Here is a 21932-nt window from a genome sequence, read left to right on the forward strand (position 1 = left end):
ACAGTTGGTATTACAGTCTAGTGATCACCAATGTGAAATATTTACAGGAAACATTGAGCCTGCATGAAGTGCTGTGAAATTCATTACAATGATAATACTTATACATGCATGTAAAATTTAAATTTCCTCTCTTCAATCATTTCAATGTCAAACTCTGTGGGAGGCATCAGGACTGGCAGATTAGTCTGTGATTTTACTTTGGATTTAGGGAGGTTCAAGTAGCAATTAAACTAAACCAAAAATCTGAATTTGAAGACTCCATTCCTCTCTGATTTCGATACATTCCTGTCAGACATGGTTTATATTTGACCCTTGTGTGCCAAGTGAATGAACTGAATCCAATCTTCCTCAACTGGGGAGATCTTCACTATTAATCAAAGTTCTTTTGATGCCTTGAGAGGCTACCTAGAACAGAGGCTGGACAGAGTTAAAGGAATAAAGTAGATATTTATTAAAAAGGCCTTTAAAGGACTCACCTTGGGCAGTATAAGAGCCTGGCCAGGGCTACATGCAAGATGGACCCAAGATGGTCACAAGATGGACAACTGGTTACAAGTTTTCACACTTTTTTAAGTTTTGGTCCATTTACACATTGGGGTTAATTGTCCCGTTACAGCTTCAGGTTACGAAGTCCTATCCTCCCAGATTGCTCTCCTCACTTTGCTGCTGTTTATGCTTTTTGGGCCTGAAGCTGCAATGGTGTCCTTGGTTCTTGGGCTGAAAAGGGATGGTTTTTTCTACCTACACTGTGAAGAGAACTTGATAACACTGTATGAAGTTCAGAGTTATATACTAATGCAGTAGAGAATCTGGAAAATATGACAGCTAAAGCTTAAGGCACCACTTTATCTACAGGCTGTCTTTCTTCAAATCACAGGACAATGTAGGTAGGGGAAAATATATATATATTCACATTGATCCTGTAAAGACAGATCCAAGCCTATAATGTTTGAATGAAATATCATGAGAAAGAGACAAAAACGGAAAGTAGACACTCAAAATTAGTGAGCTTTGATTTTCTCAAATGTTTCTCAAAATATGACAGGTGATGGTTCCAGCATTACATGACCTTGGTTATCCCAGTCATATCTAAATGTATACAACCTATGAGACAGCAGCCTAGGCCGAAATACTAAATGGCATTCTAGGAAAAACAGAATATCTAACACATAACTCATAGGAGGCTTTGCAAGCAGCATAATGCTACTTAAATCACGAGACCACCGTTATCTTCATTTCTGAATGTTGTAAGTTACTTTCATCATCCACTTTCCACTCTCTATAGGAGAAAGAAGTTGAAGCCAAGCTTAAAGAGACAGTTCATTTCTAAAAACCTTGGTGGGCTGACTGCAGATCGCTTTGGCAAGAGATTTTTAAGCAGTTTTAAATTTGTCTTGGCCCTTTGTACATCTAGTTCAGCTTCTGGCCAACTTCCAGTAGTAAATGAGGAATTCTTCACTTTCTGTCCCAACTGCTGTGAAATTTTGCTGTAAAATTAATTAAAATTGCAGAAATCCATCCAAAAGGTGGTTGAAAGGAACACAGACTCCTGCACAGAAAAGGAAAAAAGTTTTTCCACACTACAGGAGAAAAAAAAAGACCCATTAACTATTCAGCCCCAAACTAGCTTATGCAGTGCCTGTTGCAGAAAGATAACAAAAGTCATCTTTCTCTGTTTTCTCTCATCAGGTCTGTAGAAACATCATGTGTTTTGCAGATCTGGAGAGTTGTGGAAGAGAAGCTAGAAAGTGAAAAGAAGCCTCCATAGAACTGTTTTTACCAGGCCTATTTCTCATCTTAGGTGGCTGAATGGTCTCCTTCTGATGGAAGGAGAGGGAAGAAAGGAAGAAGTAAAACTACAGAGAGGAAAAATGGAAGATCTTTGCATGGAAAATACTGTTAGTTTTAAACATTAAAAGTCTCATCCATGTACAGGGAGAAGAACATCCAGTAAAGCCATTTTCCAGTGCCTAAGCTTGACAATTTTTCTTATTATCTCTGTTTTCACTTCCTTTCTTCTTTTCTCCCCCACTACAAGAGGCAAAATCACGATCAGAGATGTAAGGTAGGCTTACAATATTTTGAAGGAAAAGATGACATGCATAACCACATTTCTTTCATTAAAAGATTTGATTGCATTTACTTACACAAAACTGGGCTTTCAGAAACTGCTGGATCCCATTAATTCACATGCTATTTTTATGTAAAGATTTCAGTACAATTCTTTGGGAGAAGTCTGCATACAGTTTTAGACATCATTTTTCTGTATGTACTATGTGTTTGACCGTGGTGCTCATATACACAGCAAATAAGTGTTGTACAGCTAAGAACAGCTGTACTGGGCACTCTGGGGCTTCCTGGAAGAAAAGTTCCTAAGATGTGTGTGCATGTGCATGTGTGTGGGTGAGTGTACACAAAGATATAAGAGTGTATGAGCCAGTTTGTGAACTGGCTTGTTCAACTTACATCTCACCATCTTACCTCCTTTGGTAGACAGCTGCTTCTCTGAGTAGGTGTTTTGTCTTCAGAAGAACTCCTATGAGACTTCTTACCCGCAACAACATGGGTAGGTCAAGTGTCTTCAGCTGAATTTGGAAAAAAAAAAAGTAATTCCCAAACTCCCAAAACAATCAGAATATCTTCGTGGAAACTAGAAAAATCCTGCAAAGAAACAAGCATGCCATATGTACACGCATATCTGGCTGTGGTGTTCTTCCAACATCTTAATCAGCTGTACATCACATATGGTACCAGAACAGCTGATCTGATGCAGATATCTCGAGATACAGAAGTAAAATTCAATATGATTTTCTGTGTCACTATGCCAGTTAGCAGTGTCATGTTTGCAGAGTTCACACATGAGTGCAATTTTCTTTAATGACAGTCTTTTCCTACTGTGAATATGATTTAGAAATTCTTCTAGCTGCAGTAAACTTAAATTTAGGGAAATTTGACAGGCACTGGCAAAGGCCTATGCAGGCACATCTGCCCCAGGCAGTGGCCTCCCTCCTTGTGGAGGGGCAATCAAAATCAGGGTCCTTGGCATTACAATCCCTGTGACACATTAGCAGGTTAGTAGAGGTCCATGCATCCACTGAGATCTAATATTAAAGAACCTCTGGCTTTAATGAGTTGACTGGTCAAGGAATTTAACCCACCTGGTAGTATCAGCCAGCATAGCTTGCTTGCTTGTATTACATACCTTAGACATACCTGTGCCTGCTCTCCTCCCACTGTTCATTTTGGGATTGCATCTATTCCGTAGTAAAGGGAAAAATTATCTCATGTGATAGACTAGATAGATATATGTACTAGACTAGATACTACATAGACTCATGTACTAGACTAGATAGATATAGATAGTATATTTTGGGCTCACAAATTAGATAATCTGATTTTAAAATATAACACGCATGGACTCCCCTACAGTGTCATTTTTCAGTGAGTCTTGGCCATACACACACACACACAAACATGTACCACTAGGCAGAAACAAATTCCAGACCCTTTAACGAAACATTGCTGACAGCAGGTACTAGAGAAAAGGCATTAACAACACATTCATTTTGATCATAGATGGTTCAATCTCTCTTGTCTCATGGAAATTGTGGTACAATTCTTTTTAGAGCAACACAGTTAGCAAGGCACCCTTAGGTATGAGCTGCTACAGCCACACAGCAACTGGATCAACCAGACACAACAGAAACACCTCTCTACTGATATAAGAACTTTGCCAACAGAAGAGGTCCGAGGGAGAGGGATAGAACCAAAGTGAAAAAGCAGATGAATTGTCATTTCAAATAGCAAAAGCACAGGTTCTGTATAATGTATGCCACTAACAGTGTATGAAGAAAGTGCATTTTCAGTGATGCAAAACAATAGATCAAGATCTAATATACTTGTGAATGGCAGTAGTAATATCAGCACATTTTAAAACAGCCTGTCCAAAAAATATTTTGGCTGAAGTACAGATTAAAATCCTGTGGTATGGCATATACATACAGACCAGCAGCAATAAACATAAAAGGACACACACTGCAAATCAAAGAGAGGTAGGAAGGCCAGAGGCAAGAAAGGGCTTTGATTTAGCGCATTTAGAGCACCTCCCAGTTTAAAGAGCATGTACACAACTAAAGATACCATTACAGATGAGAATACCATTACTGAGAATATCAGCAGTATAACGGCTAAAGCTGTGTATTACGGATCTCAAAGCTAAAGAAATTCTTTGCATAGCAGCACTGTGAGAATTGTGTAAGTTCTTGGGCCTGCCTTCTGGACTGCTGTAGATCTTTGCTAAAATGGTGTTGAGGACATTCGGATACAAAATCCCTATTTAAAACACCAATTTTTAAAATAGACAGCTGGAAAAATAAATTGGTGTTCTGAATGCTCTTGAAAATTCTATTACACAGATTGCCAATCCTTTCCTGTATGTAACAGCCAACTCCTTTACAGTCTGTGTAACAGTGAAGGACAATTGTGTTGTTGCTAGAAAATAAAGTTTGTTCCTTCAGCAACATTTTAAAGATATATAAGTCTGTCACTTTCATGTTAAAGACAAAATACTTAATGGAAGAGTACTCTTAAGTTTGAGGAATGATACACAGAGGTTTTGCAGGGAATTTTTTTCATCTACTCCTTCTGCCTCCAGCAGAGGGTCTGAGTCAGGCCAATTTTCTAGCCTCCAGGCAGCCCGCTCTGTTACATATGCAAGCGAGATCTAAATGATTCTTCTCTGTATGCTTCTACCCTGCCACACTCCTCCATAAAAGGGTCTGGTAAGATCATGGCTCCATGTCCCAGCACGAGGGAGAATGATGCTTTCTGTCAACTAAGTACCAGACATCTGATTCCTAGTGACGTCCCCATTTCAATGGGCAGCTGACTCTGTGTCTCCAGGGAATTACTAAGACCCATAAAAACGTAATAGTGACTAATTCAGAGTGCAAGAACCTATAACTGCATTAAAATTTCAGACAGGGTATGGAGGAGTAAAATTATTAAAACCTATTTTAGAAACAAGCTTACAAAACTCACCGTTTCCATAGGCAACACTAGGATTAACAGGAAGGTCAAGTTATGCTCAGATCATTTGTGTTTCTTGCACAAGCGTGTGTGTATATGTGTAGATTTCCTTGTCAGAAACAACACAGGGGAACCTGAAAGCCCAATGGAGCTTCTCCCCCTACTGTGAATAAGTGAATAAATCCTTTACTGTGGTTCAGTAACCAGTTATGGGAACTAGAAAAATCTCCACAGTCCAATGGTCCTGTTACAAGTGCAGTTGAAGAGAATATTTTAACAGTGACACTGGCAATTTTCTAAAGTTAGGCTTTCCAACTAGCCATCTGCAGACCAAAATCACCAGTTTTGATACTTTTAGGCATCAGAACCAATGTCTAAAATTAGACAGACACAGAAAATCTTGACAAAATGGACTCATCCTTGACCTATTAGTTTATTTCAAAAACCTTCTGTTCATTTAACTTACATACATCAGGGAATGTTGTTGATATTAGATCCTTTCTCTGTGATTCAACAATGTGGTCTATGTCAAAGGCAACCAAAGAAACTGAAGGGAACTAAAGAAACACCTTCACTGACTAATCAAGGGAAATGCTTTTGTAGTTACATACTTCAAACAAAAGTGCATCACAATTTTTCAGAACAAAACTGCTTAACTTCACCACAAAGGTAATTTAAAGAAGTGTTTTTGCAGTCAACAGTGACTGAAACTAAGAACCACATTTTTTTTACAATTCTCTCATATTACCCTTTCCTCAGCATTAGGCATTCAAAGCTGGTTAGGTACTTAGGCATTTAAAAGGTCAGTTTGCAAGGTATTTTGGTTTGCTAATTTCCATAGTTAGAATATTAAACCATGTTCCAAATTTACCACGAATCATGTCTAATTTTTCTAGTTCTGAGGAAGCTAATGGAGTGCAATCTCTAAATCAGGGCAAACAATAAAGTTTATAGAATTCTTGATTTTTTTACTTGAACACACAGATTTTTGTCTCTATCCAAATTGTATGAATTTTTTTCAAGATTTTCTGTCCTTGCATATTTTCCAGCAATAACTTTGCAATAATGTCTCAGTAAGTTTTGATAAATTGTTGATTTGCTTGAGGTCTTCATGGGATTTGTGGGATAGACATAGAAAGGAGCAGAAGCCTAGATAGAGCAAATTATTTTGAGTGTATTTTTTGCCAAGCAGACAGCCGCAATGGCATGATAAATTGGGATTTATGGTTCTAATGCCTGCTCACTCCAATATTGGCAAGCCCGAACTGTTACCAATACTACCATACAGGCTATTGCTCAGAACACACGGCCTCCTGTTTTCTCTTTCTTCAAAATCAAAGTTGTGCAGAGGAAAGAAGAATAAGGTCCTTAAAGGAAGGAAAAAGGTGTGAATTCTCAACATGACTGGAGTAGAACAACAGATCACTACCAAATTAAGCACATTAAATTCTCCCTATATTGCCACATATACAATTCACTAGGACAAAAGCCTATACTCTCTCTGAAATCCTTTTTACATTCACATAAGAAGATGTGCACATTAATGGATCCTGGGATGATTTTTGAAATTCCTTTGAAGACACTATGTTTCTCCAGAAGACGAAGAAAAGTTGCCAGACAAGATCAGGCTGATGTTGAAGAAGTGCCTCTTTACTCCTTTTGACCTAGACATGCTGTTTAAAGGTAACATTTATCATCATTACTGCACTGTGTATCCAGCAACAGCCTAACAAAAGGTACAAAAATTCCAGGATGAAGGACACTGTCTTTCTGAAAGTTCAGAGCCTGGACAGCATCCGGACTTCTTTCACGCTGTGAGAAGGAAACAAGCCAGGCTCTGCGCACGTCATTCACATGGCAAATAACACCAAGCCAAGAGATGGCAACACCAGAGTTGCAATGCCATGCGTCAGGATTTCGGGCACCATTGTGATCATATCTTGATGTAATGTTTCCCTACTAGATGCAGCTTGCTGCCAGAGTGCAAGTAAACTTCATAACTGACTGCCACGAGTCAGTCCAGGAGCAGGGAGTTATAGCAAGTGGCTCAGGCACTCTAGTCTAGGAGAAGAGTAAAAAAGGAGTGTGGCTGCACCACTGGGAACAACGGTGCTTGTTCTCCCGCCTTGAGTGAAAGTAAACAAGTCCATTGTTATCTGAACTTTGCCAAACCTCAAAGTATAATGCTGGAAGGAAAAATAAGTTTTACAGAATTAAGCATATACAACTCTTTCTTCCCTTCATAAATTGTATGTTACAGTAGCTGAATCTACCAAAGTGTTTACAGTATGCTATATATATAATGGCACAGTTAAGCTTTGTAAAGGGTTTGGAACATTTCAGAAATGTCTCTGGTGCTGAAAAAGGCTAATGTATTACAAATCATATAATATTTTAATTCAGAAAAAATATGTTTTGGAATTTTGACCTAGCATTAGGGTTAGGAAACTGAACAAGGATGCCATGAAGCATGACTGACAAATCAGTCAAGCTAGTCTGCTTCAGATACATATTGTGCAAGGCATTATCACTGCGATCAGTCACAAAAAATGCATATTTAGTTTTTTTGCATTAAATACTACACCTGTGAACCTATGTAAAAGATATACAAAATATAAATGTCATCAGGACTGTATATTTCAAACTTTTTAAAATAAACACGAAGTATATATATATATGTAGGCATATAGGTTGTAATTTCAATGTCAACACTAGCACAGTTTGTCTCTTCTAAATACAGGCCTGGATACTTCCTAGTCCAACACATGCACCTACAAACACATGATCATGCATACAGCTTTACGTTCTGCTGTTTGCAGAAGAGTCAGAATATACAGCACTATACATTGTTTCAACTCAAAATTGATTGGCAAATTAAGAAAGATGCCGTTCAAAAGAAATTCCTTGTGAACTTATTAAAAAAAAAAGAAAAAAAAACAAAAAAAGACCCAGAGAAAACCAGGGATATCGCTATTTCATCTCAATAAAAACACTGAAGACCATGGTGATGACGACCTAAGATTCAGAACTCTTTGTCCGGCAGGTGGTGGGGGTCACTCTTGGACAAAACACAACAGTGCGGAACTGGTTGCTATGACACATACCAAACACAGTTACAGTGAGGCGTAGAGCTTTCACAACACCATCCAACCCAGCTCTGGGTTCACACTACGGAGGTCTCTGACCGAAAGGAGACAGAGTTGTACACTGTTCTTCTCACAGCGGGCGGTGCTGATGGGGATCTGGATGCCCATCTGGAAGGTAAGCGTCGATTTGCTGGCCGAGCGGGACGGGAGAAGCCCTTCTCACTTGAACATTTAGCTGGCACACATATCTAGAACACAAAGGCAAGTCCTTGCTTTAACAAGTCACAGCTTTTGTGGAATGCAGCAGGAATGCAGGAAGACATTTGCAGTGACCTCAGAACAGGTGGTTGGAAGCTATTAAAAGGAGTGCAGAAATGCACAGAATGCAAAAGAACAGCTATTTCTATGTACAGGGATTCTCACATCAGTTGTGGTTTAAAATATATGAAGACAAATGTCAGACACAAGGAAACGCATAAAATGATAGTGCAAAACAAAAATGGCATTTCCTCTTATCTTTTAGTTTCTGGAAGTTTGTTTTTTTTTGTCAATGAATGCTGTAATATATTCCAAGTGTAGAACTCAGAATAGTATCTGATATTACTGGAGTAGGCTCTACGTACTTCTCAGGTATTTTTTGATAGATCCTATTTCAGGAAACTCTGTTTCCATTAGTTCAGTGTGAAGCTGTTTAACTTGGTAACTTATTCAGAATGGTTATGTGTTAATACAGTGTCATGTCTACCAGCAGAGCCATAGATGAAGAGGAAACTCAAGAGATTTTGATCATAACTACATTGATGTAAATTGGAAATAATGAAAATAAACCCAATGCCTCATGCTACATATAGTTTTTACATCTCTGTGACATTAATTCTGCTGGACCTAAAATGGTAACTCCTAGTTAGGCAGTATTCTACACTTAGTTTCTACAGATAGAAATGACAAAATGTGAGCCTGTGCAAAAAAGTCATTATTTCTTTCTTTCATTTTAATTGATGAAAATTTGTTTGCCTGATGAAAGTTTATTGGATGAAAAATAAATCAGAAGCTTTGAGGCTTTTTTCTTTCTGTGCTGAAGCAAAGATGTGCCTGTTAAGCGAGACACTGCATCACAGTAAGGCTGTCAGAAAGACATGCAGAAGAAAATCTGCATGGTCAGATTCTCAGCTGCTTAAATCCATATAGCTCCACTGAAGTCTGTGAATTTGTGACAGTTTAAGGTATACCAGCTGACAGCCTGAACCCATTTAAGTTTCCCAGCTCAAAACACACCTGCCTTATCTTTTTTGAGATTCCAAGAGGCGTGTCTCTTTATTTTCTTTGTGGACTTATACAGAACCTGCAACTTACAGAGTGTTTTCCAAATCATCTGTTTGTATTTTCATTAAGAAAGAATGTTGGCAAAAGCAGTATTTCTAAACTTCTGAAAATAAACTTCAGCCAAATATAAATTAATTAGTCATGCCAAGCTCTTCTGTTTCTGTAAGCCTGTGCTTGAATATATAGGAGAAGCTGGAACTGAGACATGAGTAAGAGGTTATTTTATTACTGGAAACTTTATGGAGTCACAGTACCCCTTGTCATAGGTAGTTCCAAGGAAACCCTGAACCAAGCAGCACCCTGGATACTGAAGAATGTTATCTAAGACCTCTGGGGTTTGGGGCATGGCCAAGTCTGCTTAAGCCCTATAGGAAGTCTTATGACATAACACATCAGCTAAAGGAAGTGGAGAGGGTGTTAAAATCTGGTTGAAGTTCGCACTAGTTCAATCTTAGCATAACTGCACTGCAGTAAAAAACTAGCTTTACAGAACACCAGCAGGGATAAGAATCTGGCACATGTCTTCACTGCTCATTCTTACTTCCATGCTCCTGCCCTCCCACAACTCTAATCTGCAGAGGAAATGCTCCTGATTCATCCAGATCCTGGCCTAAAGTATCTGTTTTTACGTTCATTATTTACAATATAATGTTAGTCTGCCCCATTAAGAGTCTGAGGCTTGTTATGAAACGGCATTATTTTGTTTTTGTCATTCTTATGAACCTTACCTCTGGTAACTTCTGTCTCTCTTTTCCTTGCTTGAGTTGCTGCCCAATATGCCTGGCTGAATTCCTTGGAAAGTCTTGCTTTTCTTGCTCAATCTGGAGCATTTCTAAATACTGACTCAGTGTCTCGCAACCCCCATTGGTGAATTCAGAATTTGCCTGTGTCCACTTATCTTTGCAGAATTTTGCATTACATGGAGAAGTCACTGTTGGTTTTTCATAGGTTTTCAAAAGCTTTTCAACAACACCATAGTTCGACCTTGAGTCAGCTGAACGCGGGCGACCGGATAAATTACTTGGCCTCCAGTCATGCTCGTGAAGCATGTGCCTATAACCACTAGTATTTGGAAGTCCATTCACATGTTTTTGTTGCCCTGCTCTCTTGACAGCTTTGCTGGGGTTGTTAGTTTCTTGCTCCTTTGCTGCAGAGAGCTTGGGATTTGAAACACAAGACATATTTACATTTTCTGCCCTGCTGTTAGTGGAGTCACACAGTGGACCACAGGGTCTGTGATCTTCTGATGCTGTCTGAGGCACCTGATTTTCCTGCAGAGCATTGTTACTTTTATCTGTATGAAATACAGTCCGATTAAACTCATCAATCTTTGCTGCTAGCATTTCATTTCTTTGGGTCTTTCCCAAAGCATACCTAGTGTCTTCCAAAAGATCATTGTGCAAGGTAGCAGGGGCATAAAAGTCATCACTGTAAAAAGGGCTGCTTTGAGACTTGGTGTTTTGTTTCTGATGGATCTTGTTGCTTTGGGCCATATTTCCATCTGAACAACTCTTTTGGGCTGACAGTGGGGAAGTCTCATTTTTATTGTCTTTTCCAAGCTTGCCCATATCATAAGCCCATGTGTTGTGGCAGAAGCTTGTTGGAACATTGCACTCATTTTTGGTTACAGGTACTGCAGCCGTTACCATCACAGGGACTTTCACAGCCTGCCCTTCATTTGCACAGGCTTCTGCAGATTTATTTTTGTTTACAGGTGAAGGATTCCTCAGTTTCCCCCCATTCCAACAATCCTGAGCCTTGCAATTGCTTTTGACGCCTGAATCTCTTATGGGTGCTTCTGAAAGCTGTACAACTGCAGAAAGTGAGTTTGTTAGGTGCCGAGAAGTGCTCCGTGGAGGAACTGGTGGAGCTTCTTTCTTTTGCCAAGGTCTGAAATCTGTTCCTATGTCACCAGTAAGACTACCATAAGAAATGTCCTTCAAAGCCTTGGTGGAGCTCATCAGATTCTTCCTATTATTATGCTGCTCTGTTTCAAAAGCAACTGAAGTCTGTGATTCATTGCTGGACACATGGTTCATCTCAGGCAGAATAACTGTGTTTTGGGTTTCCTCAAATTCCCCCAGGAAAGGAAGTGACTTCATTCTGGAAATAACAGAAGAGGTGTTTTAGGGATGAGCAATAAGGAACATTCCAGAGGACCTCAGCATGGATTAATTCTCCCCAGGAGCAGGTGTTTTAACATTGGCTACTTAAAAAGGTTTGGGAACAGTTTTGCTGCAGCTGAAATACCCAGCATAATCGAAACACAAACAAAACATTTGAGGAAAGGTCAACAAAAGGAATTTGTATTCCTTTAATTTGCCATTAAAATTCTTCTTCTGAGTTTTTTAGATGACTGTTTTCTTATCTATGATACAGTAAGTACAGCAGGATCTTTTTCTAATAACTCAAAGTAATCTACCTGACTGTGAACTGAATGAAGAAAGCTGTAAAACACAGTGTATGCCTTGTTTAGGTTTCATAACCTTACACATGAGATCTGCCTTTTGATATCTGATAAAAAAGCACCTTTAGAAGTTACGCATCAGCAATGAATCCATTTGCTCTAAAGACACAAACAGTAGCCCAGCTAAAATAATGAATTAGTGATAACTAATAATAACTGATCGCATTTTGGAATGTGAGAAATCTCTCTGACCTATGAGAGCATCTAAGAAGGTTCTGTTTTACCTGAGAAATTCTACACAATGCAAGAGGAAGTCTGGTGTTTAGCTTGCTAGAGAAGACAATGAATACTGAATTTTTAACAGATGATGGAATGTTCACCTGCTGTACTTTTCAGGATCTGACTTGCCTTCTTTCCATCAATAAAAATGTATGGTGGTTTTTCTTTCTCTTCCTTTCCTACTACTCTTGTATCATCAGTTCCTGACACATCCCCCATGCTTAAGGCTAGATTTGGGCTTTAAGTAAGAAATTCCCAGAAAAACCCATACAGTGTTGTATAAACCTACATGGAAATGGGGCCAGAGCAGACAGAAATATCTGTTCACTTTCCCAATCCTCTGTACATGAGAGCTATTACAAACAAATACAATTTCATTTCATATAAATACTAACCAGAATTTGTAGGTTCTGTATATAAAATCCATTTTGCTGGCAGAACATGCCTTTGTATCATATTTCAGCATAATTCATTTGAATGTTTTATGCTGAGCACTGAAACATTAGGAGCGTAGGAACTGCCCAACTACTAATAAATCCAACAGCAAACCTGCCTTCAAAGTGAAAAGCATAAGGAGCATTATTCATTTCCTTCCTCTAATATAAGAAGTCCAAAGATGTTTTTACCTTCTGTGATTGGACTTCTTTCGAATTTCCTCTTGATAGCTGCATAATTCTTCACTGACTCTGGCAAGTTCTTTAAGAGCCTTTATAAATATAAAAACAGTCCTTTAATATATACATTTAAAATGATATCTCCAGAATTAATTCGAAACTTGTGATCATTTGCATTTAAGATTCACAGCAGAGGGAAGTAGTATGAGAAAAGATACAAAAATGTCCCCACCTCATGAACAGAGGTAAAGAGCATGATGTTAACACATTTAAACAGTGAGAAGACAATCACTATAGCAAACCTAGGAGCAAGTTGAGACAGTGACTTGTGGAAAGCTAAAATCAGGGAGATTGGTTCTTTAGCTTAACCTGGAAGACCAAAGTCCTCAGTATTTTCCTCCCCCTTGTAGCTGAAACATGAAACTTTACTTACTACATTGAGATCACCGATATAATTCTTGGTACTCTGCTCAGAATTTCTAATGGAGAGGCTGTCTTCAGGTTCCTTGTGGTTCTCAAAGGCCAGATTGTCCATTAACAGAGTATTGTTTCTGCTCTTGTCTCTGGGTTCCTTCCATTTGTGTCCTGTTATACCGAGCAGACTCCCTTTCTCCATTCTGTTATTTGCCACACAGTGTTGATGGTTCAGCTCCACTGAGTCACTCTCTTGTGAAGTAGGGGAATGCATGGACAGCTGCAGCATCTTGCTCTGAATGGCCTTGCTATCATGGATGGTCATATTGCTCTCCCTTCTAAGTTTTACCTCCTGGTAAAGCTGAAAAGACAGTAGAACCTTCTATTAAATTATGGTATTGTAATGAACTTTATGGCAAAGCCCCCATATTTATCTTCTGTTTTGAATGATGCTTCTAGCATAATTTCATTATATTCATAGATTAGAAAGAGTCTACATGTGTTAGTAGGAAGGTGCTGCTGAGTCACCTAGTGTGATAATCCAAACACCATGATTGCCACAGGATAAGGTTGTTACCATTCTCAAACTCTCTGCTATAATTTTAATGTATGGCTTCCACCCACAGTTGGGACTGGAAGAGATCTCATGAGGTAACTGGCCCTGCCTTGAGCCAAAAGCTGCATGTTGTTTTCCAAGTAATATCAGCACACTATGTGGTGGACACAACTGTGATCTGATGGATAGGGAATGTGGGGAAATGTGACAGAGAGAGAGTGTTCTGGCTATGTTACAGCCTATTAAACCATATTATTTGAAGGAGAGGAAGTGAATTCTCATCAAATACAGTGCCATCTGCACTACAGCAGACTCTCAGCTCTCAGACAAGTGGAATTCTTCCCTGTGACAGGAGTGATAAATCAGTACTGCAGAATGGTATTATTTGGCAATGTGCTGTCACCCTTCTCTTTCATGCTATCTGCTGAGATCCAGTGGCTTCATTAGTAAATGAAAAGGTGTTAATTCTGGTCACCCAACACATTCAAATTAGGAACTGTGGTAAATTATAAATTAGAAAAAAATGGCAACATCATAAAAATCTCTTCTGCTTACAGTATAATTTCCAGTGCCAAGAATCCCACAGCTCTATGTAAACATTCATTCTTAACTTGCTTTCATGAAGAAAGTACACAGGCACCTCTGAACAGCCATCTGCCTGCCCTCTCACAGTGCACAAGGCCATAACAACAGCTTTTGGAAGGACAGTGGAAAAAAATAACAACATGCAGCACATATGGCCATTTCATGGGTAGTGCTGTGGACTAGAAGTATTCTCACGTTCAGAGACTTAACACTTGACCTCATCCTGGGTTTTCAGATTTCACTCCTAAAGCCCAGCTGCTCATGGAAACTGAGGGCTGAACTTTGCCATTTCCAAGCAGTAAGAGCCTCTTATGGATTCAGCATAGCAATAAGAAGGAAGCATACCACCCCATAATATCATCTCCTAAACTCCACAAGTATTTCCGGAAGAATTAAGTTAGGTTTGGTGGGCTAGAGAAAACTACCAAATTAAAACACAAGCTGATAAGTGAGCACAAGTTTTATTGAGAAAATCCTACAGATAATGGCATTTAAAAGGTATCTATCTCTCCTTTCCTCCAGCCATGTGGATTGTGGAAAAGAAATGTCAGGCATCCGAAATTAGCAGCAGCTATAGTCAGAATTTAAGAGGGGATCTTAGGATTCCAGTAACATTGGGGTATAATCTGTAATATTGTTTGGCCCTGCAGTAGCCAGCAAATTGCTTCACTCTCTTCACCTCAGCCCCATTCCATTCTTTATCTTTTTTTCTGTTTCTGTCATGTTTTCCTAATCTCTGTGCTAATACAGAATCTGATGAAAAGAGTCCTTGCTGACATTTTCAGGTCTACTAATAGCCAGAATACCTTTTCATTACTGTCATTCCAAATCAGCTCTTATACCTGAGAAACTGAAATTCAACTACATATACAGATCACATTACTAACTTTTGAAGCATTCTCAACTTGGCAGTGAAATTAGGGAAGACTGCACAGAAAAGTCCTAACACAAAAGACAAAAATGTGGCAAAGACCATCATGCCAAAGTCTGCAAGAATTGTGGATAAAATATAAGAGAGCTGACATCACGGAGTTCTGCTGCAGGCTGGTTTAATGGGCAGTGTATGGCTGCAATTCCTTTGGCTCTGACCATTTTCCTTCTCAGTTTCATGTGAACAATCTCTGCCATACATTCCTGCGCACCTCCGCCACAGGACAGTGCTGGCAGAGAGCAAGTGAAACTACTCCATGTGTATATTAAATGAAAAATGTGGAAAGCTCACTAATGAAAAAACTTGCCTCTTTAGGCTGCCAAGCAGACTCAGTTAATGCATTAGAGAGTGTCAGAGGGTTTGGCTGCAGGGACAATTTGGGGATAAAAGAATAATAAATAATTGCTGTGACTATTTCTGGATAGATATGCATTGCAAATAGCAGGGACTGTTTGCTAGTATGTGTAAACACAAGTGGTTTCAGAACTTTCATGCTATTTACTGGACCTATTTTCTCTCCCAAGAGTCATCCATAAAAGGAAAAGGTTCTAGCCAGAATAATTCTGTATCATGCAGTATTTCATATCTACATTATTTTTAATATTTCCATTTGCCCCAGCAGGCCAGCACCATCTAAGGCCTTTTTGCTACATAATTATGAAACCTACATTTTTTGTTACTAAATATGCATTTTTCTAAACCCCATGTTGTTCAGTATTTACTTGAAAAAAGTATGCGTAATATAGGCAGCATGGCTCATGCCTAGTTGAATTGTTAGCAGTACATACAGCCAATAATCTCATAGCTCACAAAGCCACATTTCTCCTCCTACCTTGTATTCATGGTTGTTAAATGAGCAGTTGCAAACACTGCTTCATGCCAGGATTTTCATACTACCATCAACTGTTAGAAAGTTCCAGTGACACGTAAGAAGTAAGATAAAATACAGAAAAAATATTGAAGTGACTCCATGTCACTTCACCCCAAGCGAAAATGGTAGTGCTCAGATTTTTGTTTAAAAGTACCTCTTCTATTTTCTTCTGCATGACCTTCCATTGACATTCCCATTCTTTCCTTTCATTGTCAAATCTCTCCAGCAATTCCATTTTTTCTTTATTCCAGTTCCTCTCGGTATTCTCCAGTTGTTCACGCAGGTCCATGGCTAAAGTCTGTGTAACAGCAAAGACAGCTCTGCTTTTTTCTTTCTTCCCTGAATGTTTCCTGGAAGTTTATGAGAATAAGTCTTATGTTTCATTCTAGCTTTCAGGGAACAAAGACAACCAAGAAAATTCCCAAAAATAACTGAAATGAGCTTGCAGGAGACAGTATTACACGAATGCTTGATATTTGTCTGGAATGTGACTCAAATACAGATGAACTGAGCATTATAGGACATAACCCCAAAGGCAGAGATGCCCAGTCTGGAAAGGGGAGTTGAAACACACTCAGCATCACGGAATTCAGTAACATCTGCCACAGCAGGCTCTGTATCGTGATCGCTTCGCATCTTTGCCATTACTCTTCACTATAAAAGAGTTTTCAATGAATTTGAGTCTGTATAATATTGAACGGCACTTCAGGACCTTGGGATCTTGCAATATCTGCCTTTGAGGGTGAAAGCTATTTTTATATTTGTTCAAAAGACAACTGCCAATGTAAAAGTATCATGTTTGCTCACACACTCCTTGCACATGTGCAAGGAGCACGACAAGTTCTGGTACATTCCTTTGGCTACTGAAGACTGCAGACTCGATACACACAGGGAATTCTCATGGCTACATGAATTCTCTGGAGTTCATGAAGGAAGACAGGACAGGAAAGCTAACATATACAATAGAAATCATTTATTTAGAAGGGACAGAAGGTCACCAAAAAGGGTTCAAGAACTTTGGATTTACAAATCTAAATCCATAAATGTTAGTTTCAGCACCAGCATAGGGAAAACTAGAAAATATTCTCCAATAGCACTAACTCCAATCTAGTTCAAAACCTTTCTCAGAATATTTGATTAATTAGTGCTTCTGTTTCTTCTTTCCCTTCAGAAGTTTTTAGCATCTTAATGTTTGTAAATGAAATAATTATTAACTGAACCACTACATAGGCAAGTTTTAAGGGAAATATTTTAGATCTGCTTATCTGACTTTGAAGCAAAGTAGTTATAAATCTTATTGGCCTGGTGTTCTTCTTTCTTTCTTAGGCTTCACACTAGAAACCCCATTACCATCAGCATATTTACTAAGCCAGCAAGGCTGAAATAACACTCATTCAGTTATGATGGCTCCTGTGACACCCCATCGATACCCCAGTTTGTTAACTTCAGCTCTCAAAGCCAGTTGTTGTGTTACCTAGGTCGTCATGGAATCTAGTTCTAGTAATAAAATGCCTCTGCATTGTCTTCTTCACCTGTCAGAAATCAAATAGGTAGGCAATTATCAGAAAGTTAACTAGGAGTAAGCCCAGTTTACCTTTATGTAATTTGTTCATTTCCTTGACTCGTGATTGGTGATTGCCAACTCACAGAAACTGCTGATTTTACTGCCTACATTTTCTATGATATAGTAAAAGTTCATTCCTGAGCAAAGTTCTTCCCCATTCTGTATGTTACTGGCAAGTCTTGTTGATTTAGCTGTGGCTACCATGTAATCACCATTTACCAGTGTCTGCTTGACTTCAGCTGACTGGGAAGACAATGCCAAACCTGGAGTCAGCCTCTTTCATGTACAAGAAGAGCTCAGATGAAACCCAACAGGTTATTTAGGTCTTTGGGTCATAGGAAGTCTTCCCACAGGATCTCCCAAGCCATCATGGGCCCAGCCCTAACTCAGGGCTTGCAGAACCGTTTACCCAAGCACCTGACTAGGAGCTCTGAAATGACAATCTGTCCCTCAACTACCTACAAAGAGATTTCAGACCCTTCTTCTTTCTCCTGCCCGAAAACATACAAGCAACTTCATAAAACCATAAAACTCCTTGAAACTAGGAGCTGCTGAAAGGCAGCACAGAATTCTCATCAAAAAAGAAGCCAAGTACTGGTTTGCTCACGGCCTCTTAGGGAATGCAGCCAGGCTAGAGAGACTGCACCTCTCCAGACCAGTGTTTCAGCTTTGGGCCAGACTCCAGTGAGCACTGACCAAAAACAACTTGCAAAAAAATTCTATTACACTTAAGATCTATTGCAATCTAAACATCTATTGCCAATTAAGAATATTGCAGTACTTTCTTACTTTTCTAATTCAAAGGTTGCAATTTTTAGCAAGTTCATTTTATTTTTTTATTTTTTTTAGCTACATTTATGTCTATGTAACCTTTCAGGATACCTCTGAGAAATAAACAAAAGTCAACTCTCTACTCCACTATAATCCTTATACAAATACATGTCAGAAAAAAACCCCAAAAACTAGAACCCGCCATGTGTAAATGCTATACCGTCATGAACAAGACAGGCAGACATAATCTGTCGACAGCTTGCAAAAATGGTGATATTGCTAGTGTACAATTCGTGATAATGACCACGCTTTAGTCAGCCACATATTACTAGAAAGGTCAATACTGTATAGCATATTCGTTTTTACACATGTAAGAATAAATATAATATGTACTTCTTTCAAGCATGAATATGGCATTGAAAAGGCCTCTGGTGTTTCCTTAGTGCTGGAAACTACTATTGCCATGTTGGCATTCATCTTAACAATTTTCAAATTGTTTCATATGGAACTCTGATCATAAAAAAAGACTGAAGACAGTCAGAAGGAAATCAAGTCTTGAAAGAGGACAGTTACAGAGGTTACAGATGGTCACTTGCAGCTCTAAGATTCACAAAAGGCTTGTATTGTTTCTTAGGCTTCTCTGATTTCCTCTTGACATAAATTCTGAGAAGAAAGCTCATGTTTATTTATGTTAGCAGCTGGATGACTATACAGCTTCACTGCTATTGTACAGTGGATCAGTTCCCCAGAGACTTTGACTTCTATTTCTACTTCTCTTTCCCCCCACTTTCTTTTTGCTTAGTGTTTCTTTTGGGTTTGTTTGGGGTTATTTTGGTGGAGTACAATGTGCAGTCCTGGTAATACACCCTCTGTGTGTACAGTGCACTGAGACTTCCCCATGGGTATTTCACATGGCTAAAGCAACCCAAGGCATGTGAAATGCCACATTATCATTTGCTCTGTGGATCAGAACAATATCTGTGCTCTTGCAGTATTGGCAATTTCTGCATGTCCTAGACAAGGTCAGAAGCTCATTACAGCAAGCAAATTAAGCAAATAATCAATTTTGTCTGCATCAGCTGCATTTTCCCTTATTTTTTCCTTTAGCCCTTCCTCCTCTCAAGCAAAATATATTTTAAGCAACTATTTGATGTTAGTCATTATTCCCCCATATCTTACTCTTTCTAGCCAGATATTAAAAATGCAAGATAGTTTGCAAACAACCTCTGGCAATTTCTGAAAATAATCTGCTTGACATCAGCTGAGATGTTATTTTCCAATACAGTTTAATCAGATTGGATGTGCATAATCATTCAGATACACAAATATTCCCTTTTTTTTTTACAGAAAAAAACTGCAATCAAATTATATTTCCAAATTAGTGCTGTATTTTGGATGACTAAGAAAATTGTAAACATATGTATTTGTTCAATTATAAATGTGTGCCATGTGTCACGATAGAATACACTTTATATAGTAAAAGAAAGTACAGTTGTGTGAGAGAAGAGAAAGAAAAGAGGGAGAAATGAGAAAGTGAAAGAAAGGGAAAGAAAAAAGAAATAAGGGAAAAATAAAGAAAAAGGAGAAAGAAGAGAGAGAAGAAAGAGAAGAGAAGAGAAGAGAAGAGAAGAGAAGAGAAGAGAAGAGAAGAGAAGAGAAGAGAAGAGAAGAGAAGAGAAGAGAAGAGAAGAGAAGAGAAGAGAAGAGAAGAGAAGAGAAGAGAAGAGAAGAGAAGAGAAGAGAAGAGAAGAGAAGAGAAGAGAAGAGAAGAGAAGAGAAGTATTCAAGTGCACACAATACTATCTGTCATCCCTGTTCTGTTAATATATATCTGCACTGAAAAAACTAACTGAGCTTTTAAGAACAAAGACTACATATAACATATATGAACTTCACAGTATATAAATAACATTAAAAGGGATGTTCAAATAACTGTTTGCCACATCAGAAATTTGCCTTCTTTTTTAATCTTAACTGTTCAAACCCAGTGATTTAAAATTAACTTCAACCATACCTTTCATGGAATAAGAAATCCTTTAGGAGTTTTTCAGTCCATTTCCCGGCAGCAGAGAAAGCAATGAAAGGCACAGCTAGCAGGGATCCTGTTCTGTGAATCCTGATCTTTAAAAGAAGTAAGAAAGCTAAGCAACACACGACCTTTCAACTGGGGCAGCATTTGCAACTCTCTTTGAATAAATCCTCAACTTTTGCAAACTGCAAAAGAGTTCCGTTCAGCATCATCCCCGCAGCTGGCTTCCACGTGACGTCAGTGCACGGAGGATGGTTTTAAAGCCATCTCTTCCAACCCCCAGCTTTGTAACTTTATATCTCCTCATATTTTGTGTAAACAACTCCAAGTCCAGGACATTTTTAGGTTTTATAGTGCAGTCCAGTCTTTAAAGCTTGCCAAAGCAGCTAGTGTTAATATTAAAGCTATGACAATAGGCAATTTTAGGTTTCTTTTATAATTGTCCATGCTGTAAAGGAAGATTTTTTGCTATCTTTCAGACCCAGTTTTCAGGGTTGTATTTTTTAATATGATCATTTTGAGCTTTAAAACTTGATCCTCCTTAATTGCTTTGTAAACGGAGTTTTGTTTGAAGCAGTGGTTTTGTTGGTTAACAGCTATCTTAAAGAGCTAAAAGCAAACCACTCCCCGCTAAAATCTTTTTCTGTATTCTAACTACGCTCTCGCTTACGAAATGCAGAATTATTGGGCACTGTGTAATCCCACTGTCTTGCATTCTGGGAATGGCAGTAACGGTTTCTTTGGAATATAACCAAATATTCCTGATACTTTATAATGTTTCTGGATCAGATTCTACAGTCTGTTAATTCACTTTGTATCTCAGCAAAGCAAAGCACTTGAAATTGGATGAAGAATATCCCTTGAATAGGGAAACTCATCTTTGGCACAAGGCTGGTAAAGAAGGTCCAAAAACACCTTGGGCTGGATATAAATCCCTGGGAGTGTCCATAGCAAGTGTTGGCACGGGATGAGGGAAGGGAGTGTGACAAAAGCAATCCAGCAGGAGACCCTGAAGCCAGAGCAGCAGAATTCAGCTGCTCCCCCTGCTGAGCTGCAGGCAGGAGGAGCCCAGCTCGCTCCTCGGGTGTCTGACCACCACGGTAACTCTGCTGCTGCACTGTGGGTGAAAGTGTTCTTGTTTTCTGGCACCCCGAGAGAGACCCCCGGGGGGAAGCATCACACGCACCGCCCTGCTGGGTACTTGTGCTCGGGTGTGTCTGCAGACAGCAACTGAGACAGGCGGCAAATTCACCTTTTGGGGAACATTTTGCCCCGTGTGTGCCTGGAGAAGGGCCACAAAATACTTGATTCAGGCGGCATAAAACTGGACAAACACTGCTGTCAGACAGATGTCTTGGAATGCCCTAAGCAGGAGCATATTTCTGTGGGCAGAGCAGCTGATGACAAGAGGATCAGTGAGAAAAAGGGCACGATATGAGGATTCACACACCCTTTGCTTAGTCAGCACTCTCCT

At 39.1% G+C, this 21932-nt stretch overlaps 1 protein-coding gene across 2 annotated transcripts; it reads right to left on the reverse strand.

The window, feature by feature from the left end:
• Window positions 1-5442: 5442 nt before the first annotated feature.
• Window positions 5443-20534, reverse strand: KIAA0408 (KIAA0408 ortholog). Of its 2 annotated transcripts, none has more exons than XM_086877022.1 (6): window positions 20444-20534; window positions 16249-16392; window positions 13171-13512; window positions 12750-12829; window positions 10166-11540; window positions 5443-8362 (listed from the first exon to the last, which is right to left on the reverse strand). In XM_086877022.1, exons 2-6 carry the CDS (start codon window positions 16381-16383, stop codon window positions 8192-8194), a joined length of 2103 nt encoding a protein of 700 aa, XP_086733148.1. In that variant the 5' UTR covers window positions 16384-16392; window positions 20444-20534; the 3' UTR covers window positions 5443-8191. The 2 variants fall into 2 exon arrangements, with proteins under 2 accessions (XP_086733148.1, XP_023779831.2); XM_023924063.2 differs by having other exon boundaries at window positions 16249-16444; window positions 20444-20527.
• Between the last annotated feature and the right edge of the window lie 1398 nt (window positions 20535-21932).

Source organism: Cyanistes caeruleus, chromosome 2 (assembly GCF_971803275.1).
Source record: "Cyanistes caeruleus chromosome 2, bCyaCae1.hap1.1, whole genome shotgun sequence".
Lineage (NCBI taxonomy): Eukaryota > Metazoa > Chordata > Aves > Passeriformes > Paridae > Cyanistes > Cyanistes caeruleus.

Coding starts and splice junctions, on each gene's coding strand:
- KIAA0408 (XM_086877022.1), bottom strand. CDS start 16,383: ATGGACCTGCGTGAACAACTGGAGAATACCGAGAGGAACTGGAATAAA. Junction 11,541..12,749: donor AAGAAGTCCAATCACAGAAG/GTAAAAACATCT, acceptor TGTTATTTCCAG/AATGAAGTCACTTCCTTTCC. Junction 8,363..10,165: donor AGAGACAGAAGTTACCAGAG/GTAAGGTTCATA, acceptor TTTGTGTTCTAG/ATATGTGTGCCAGCTAAATG.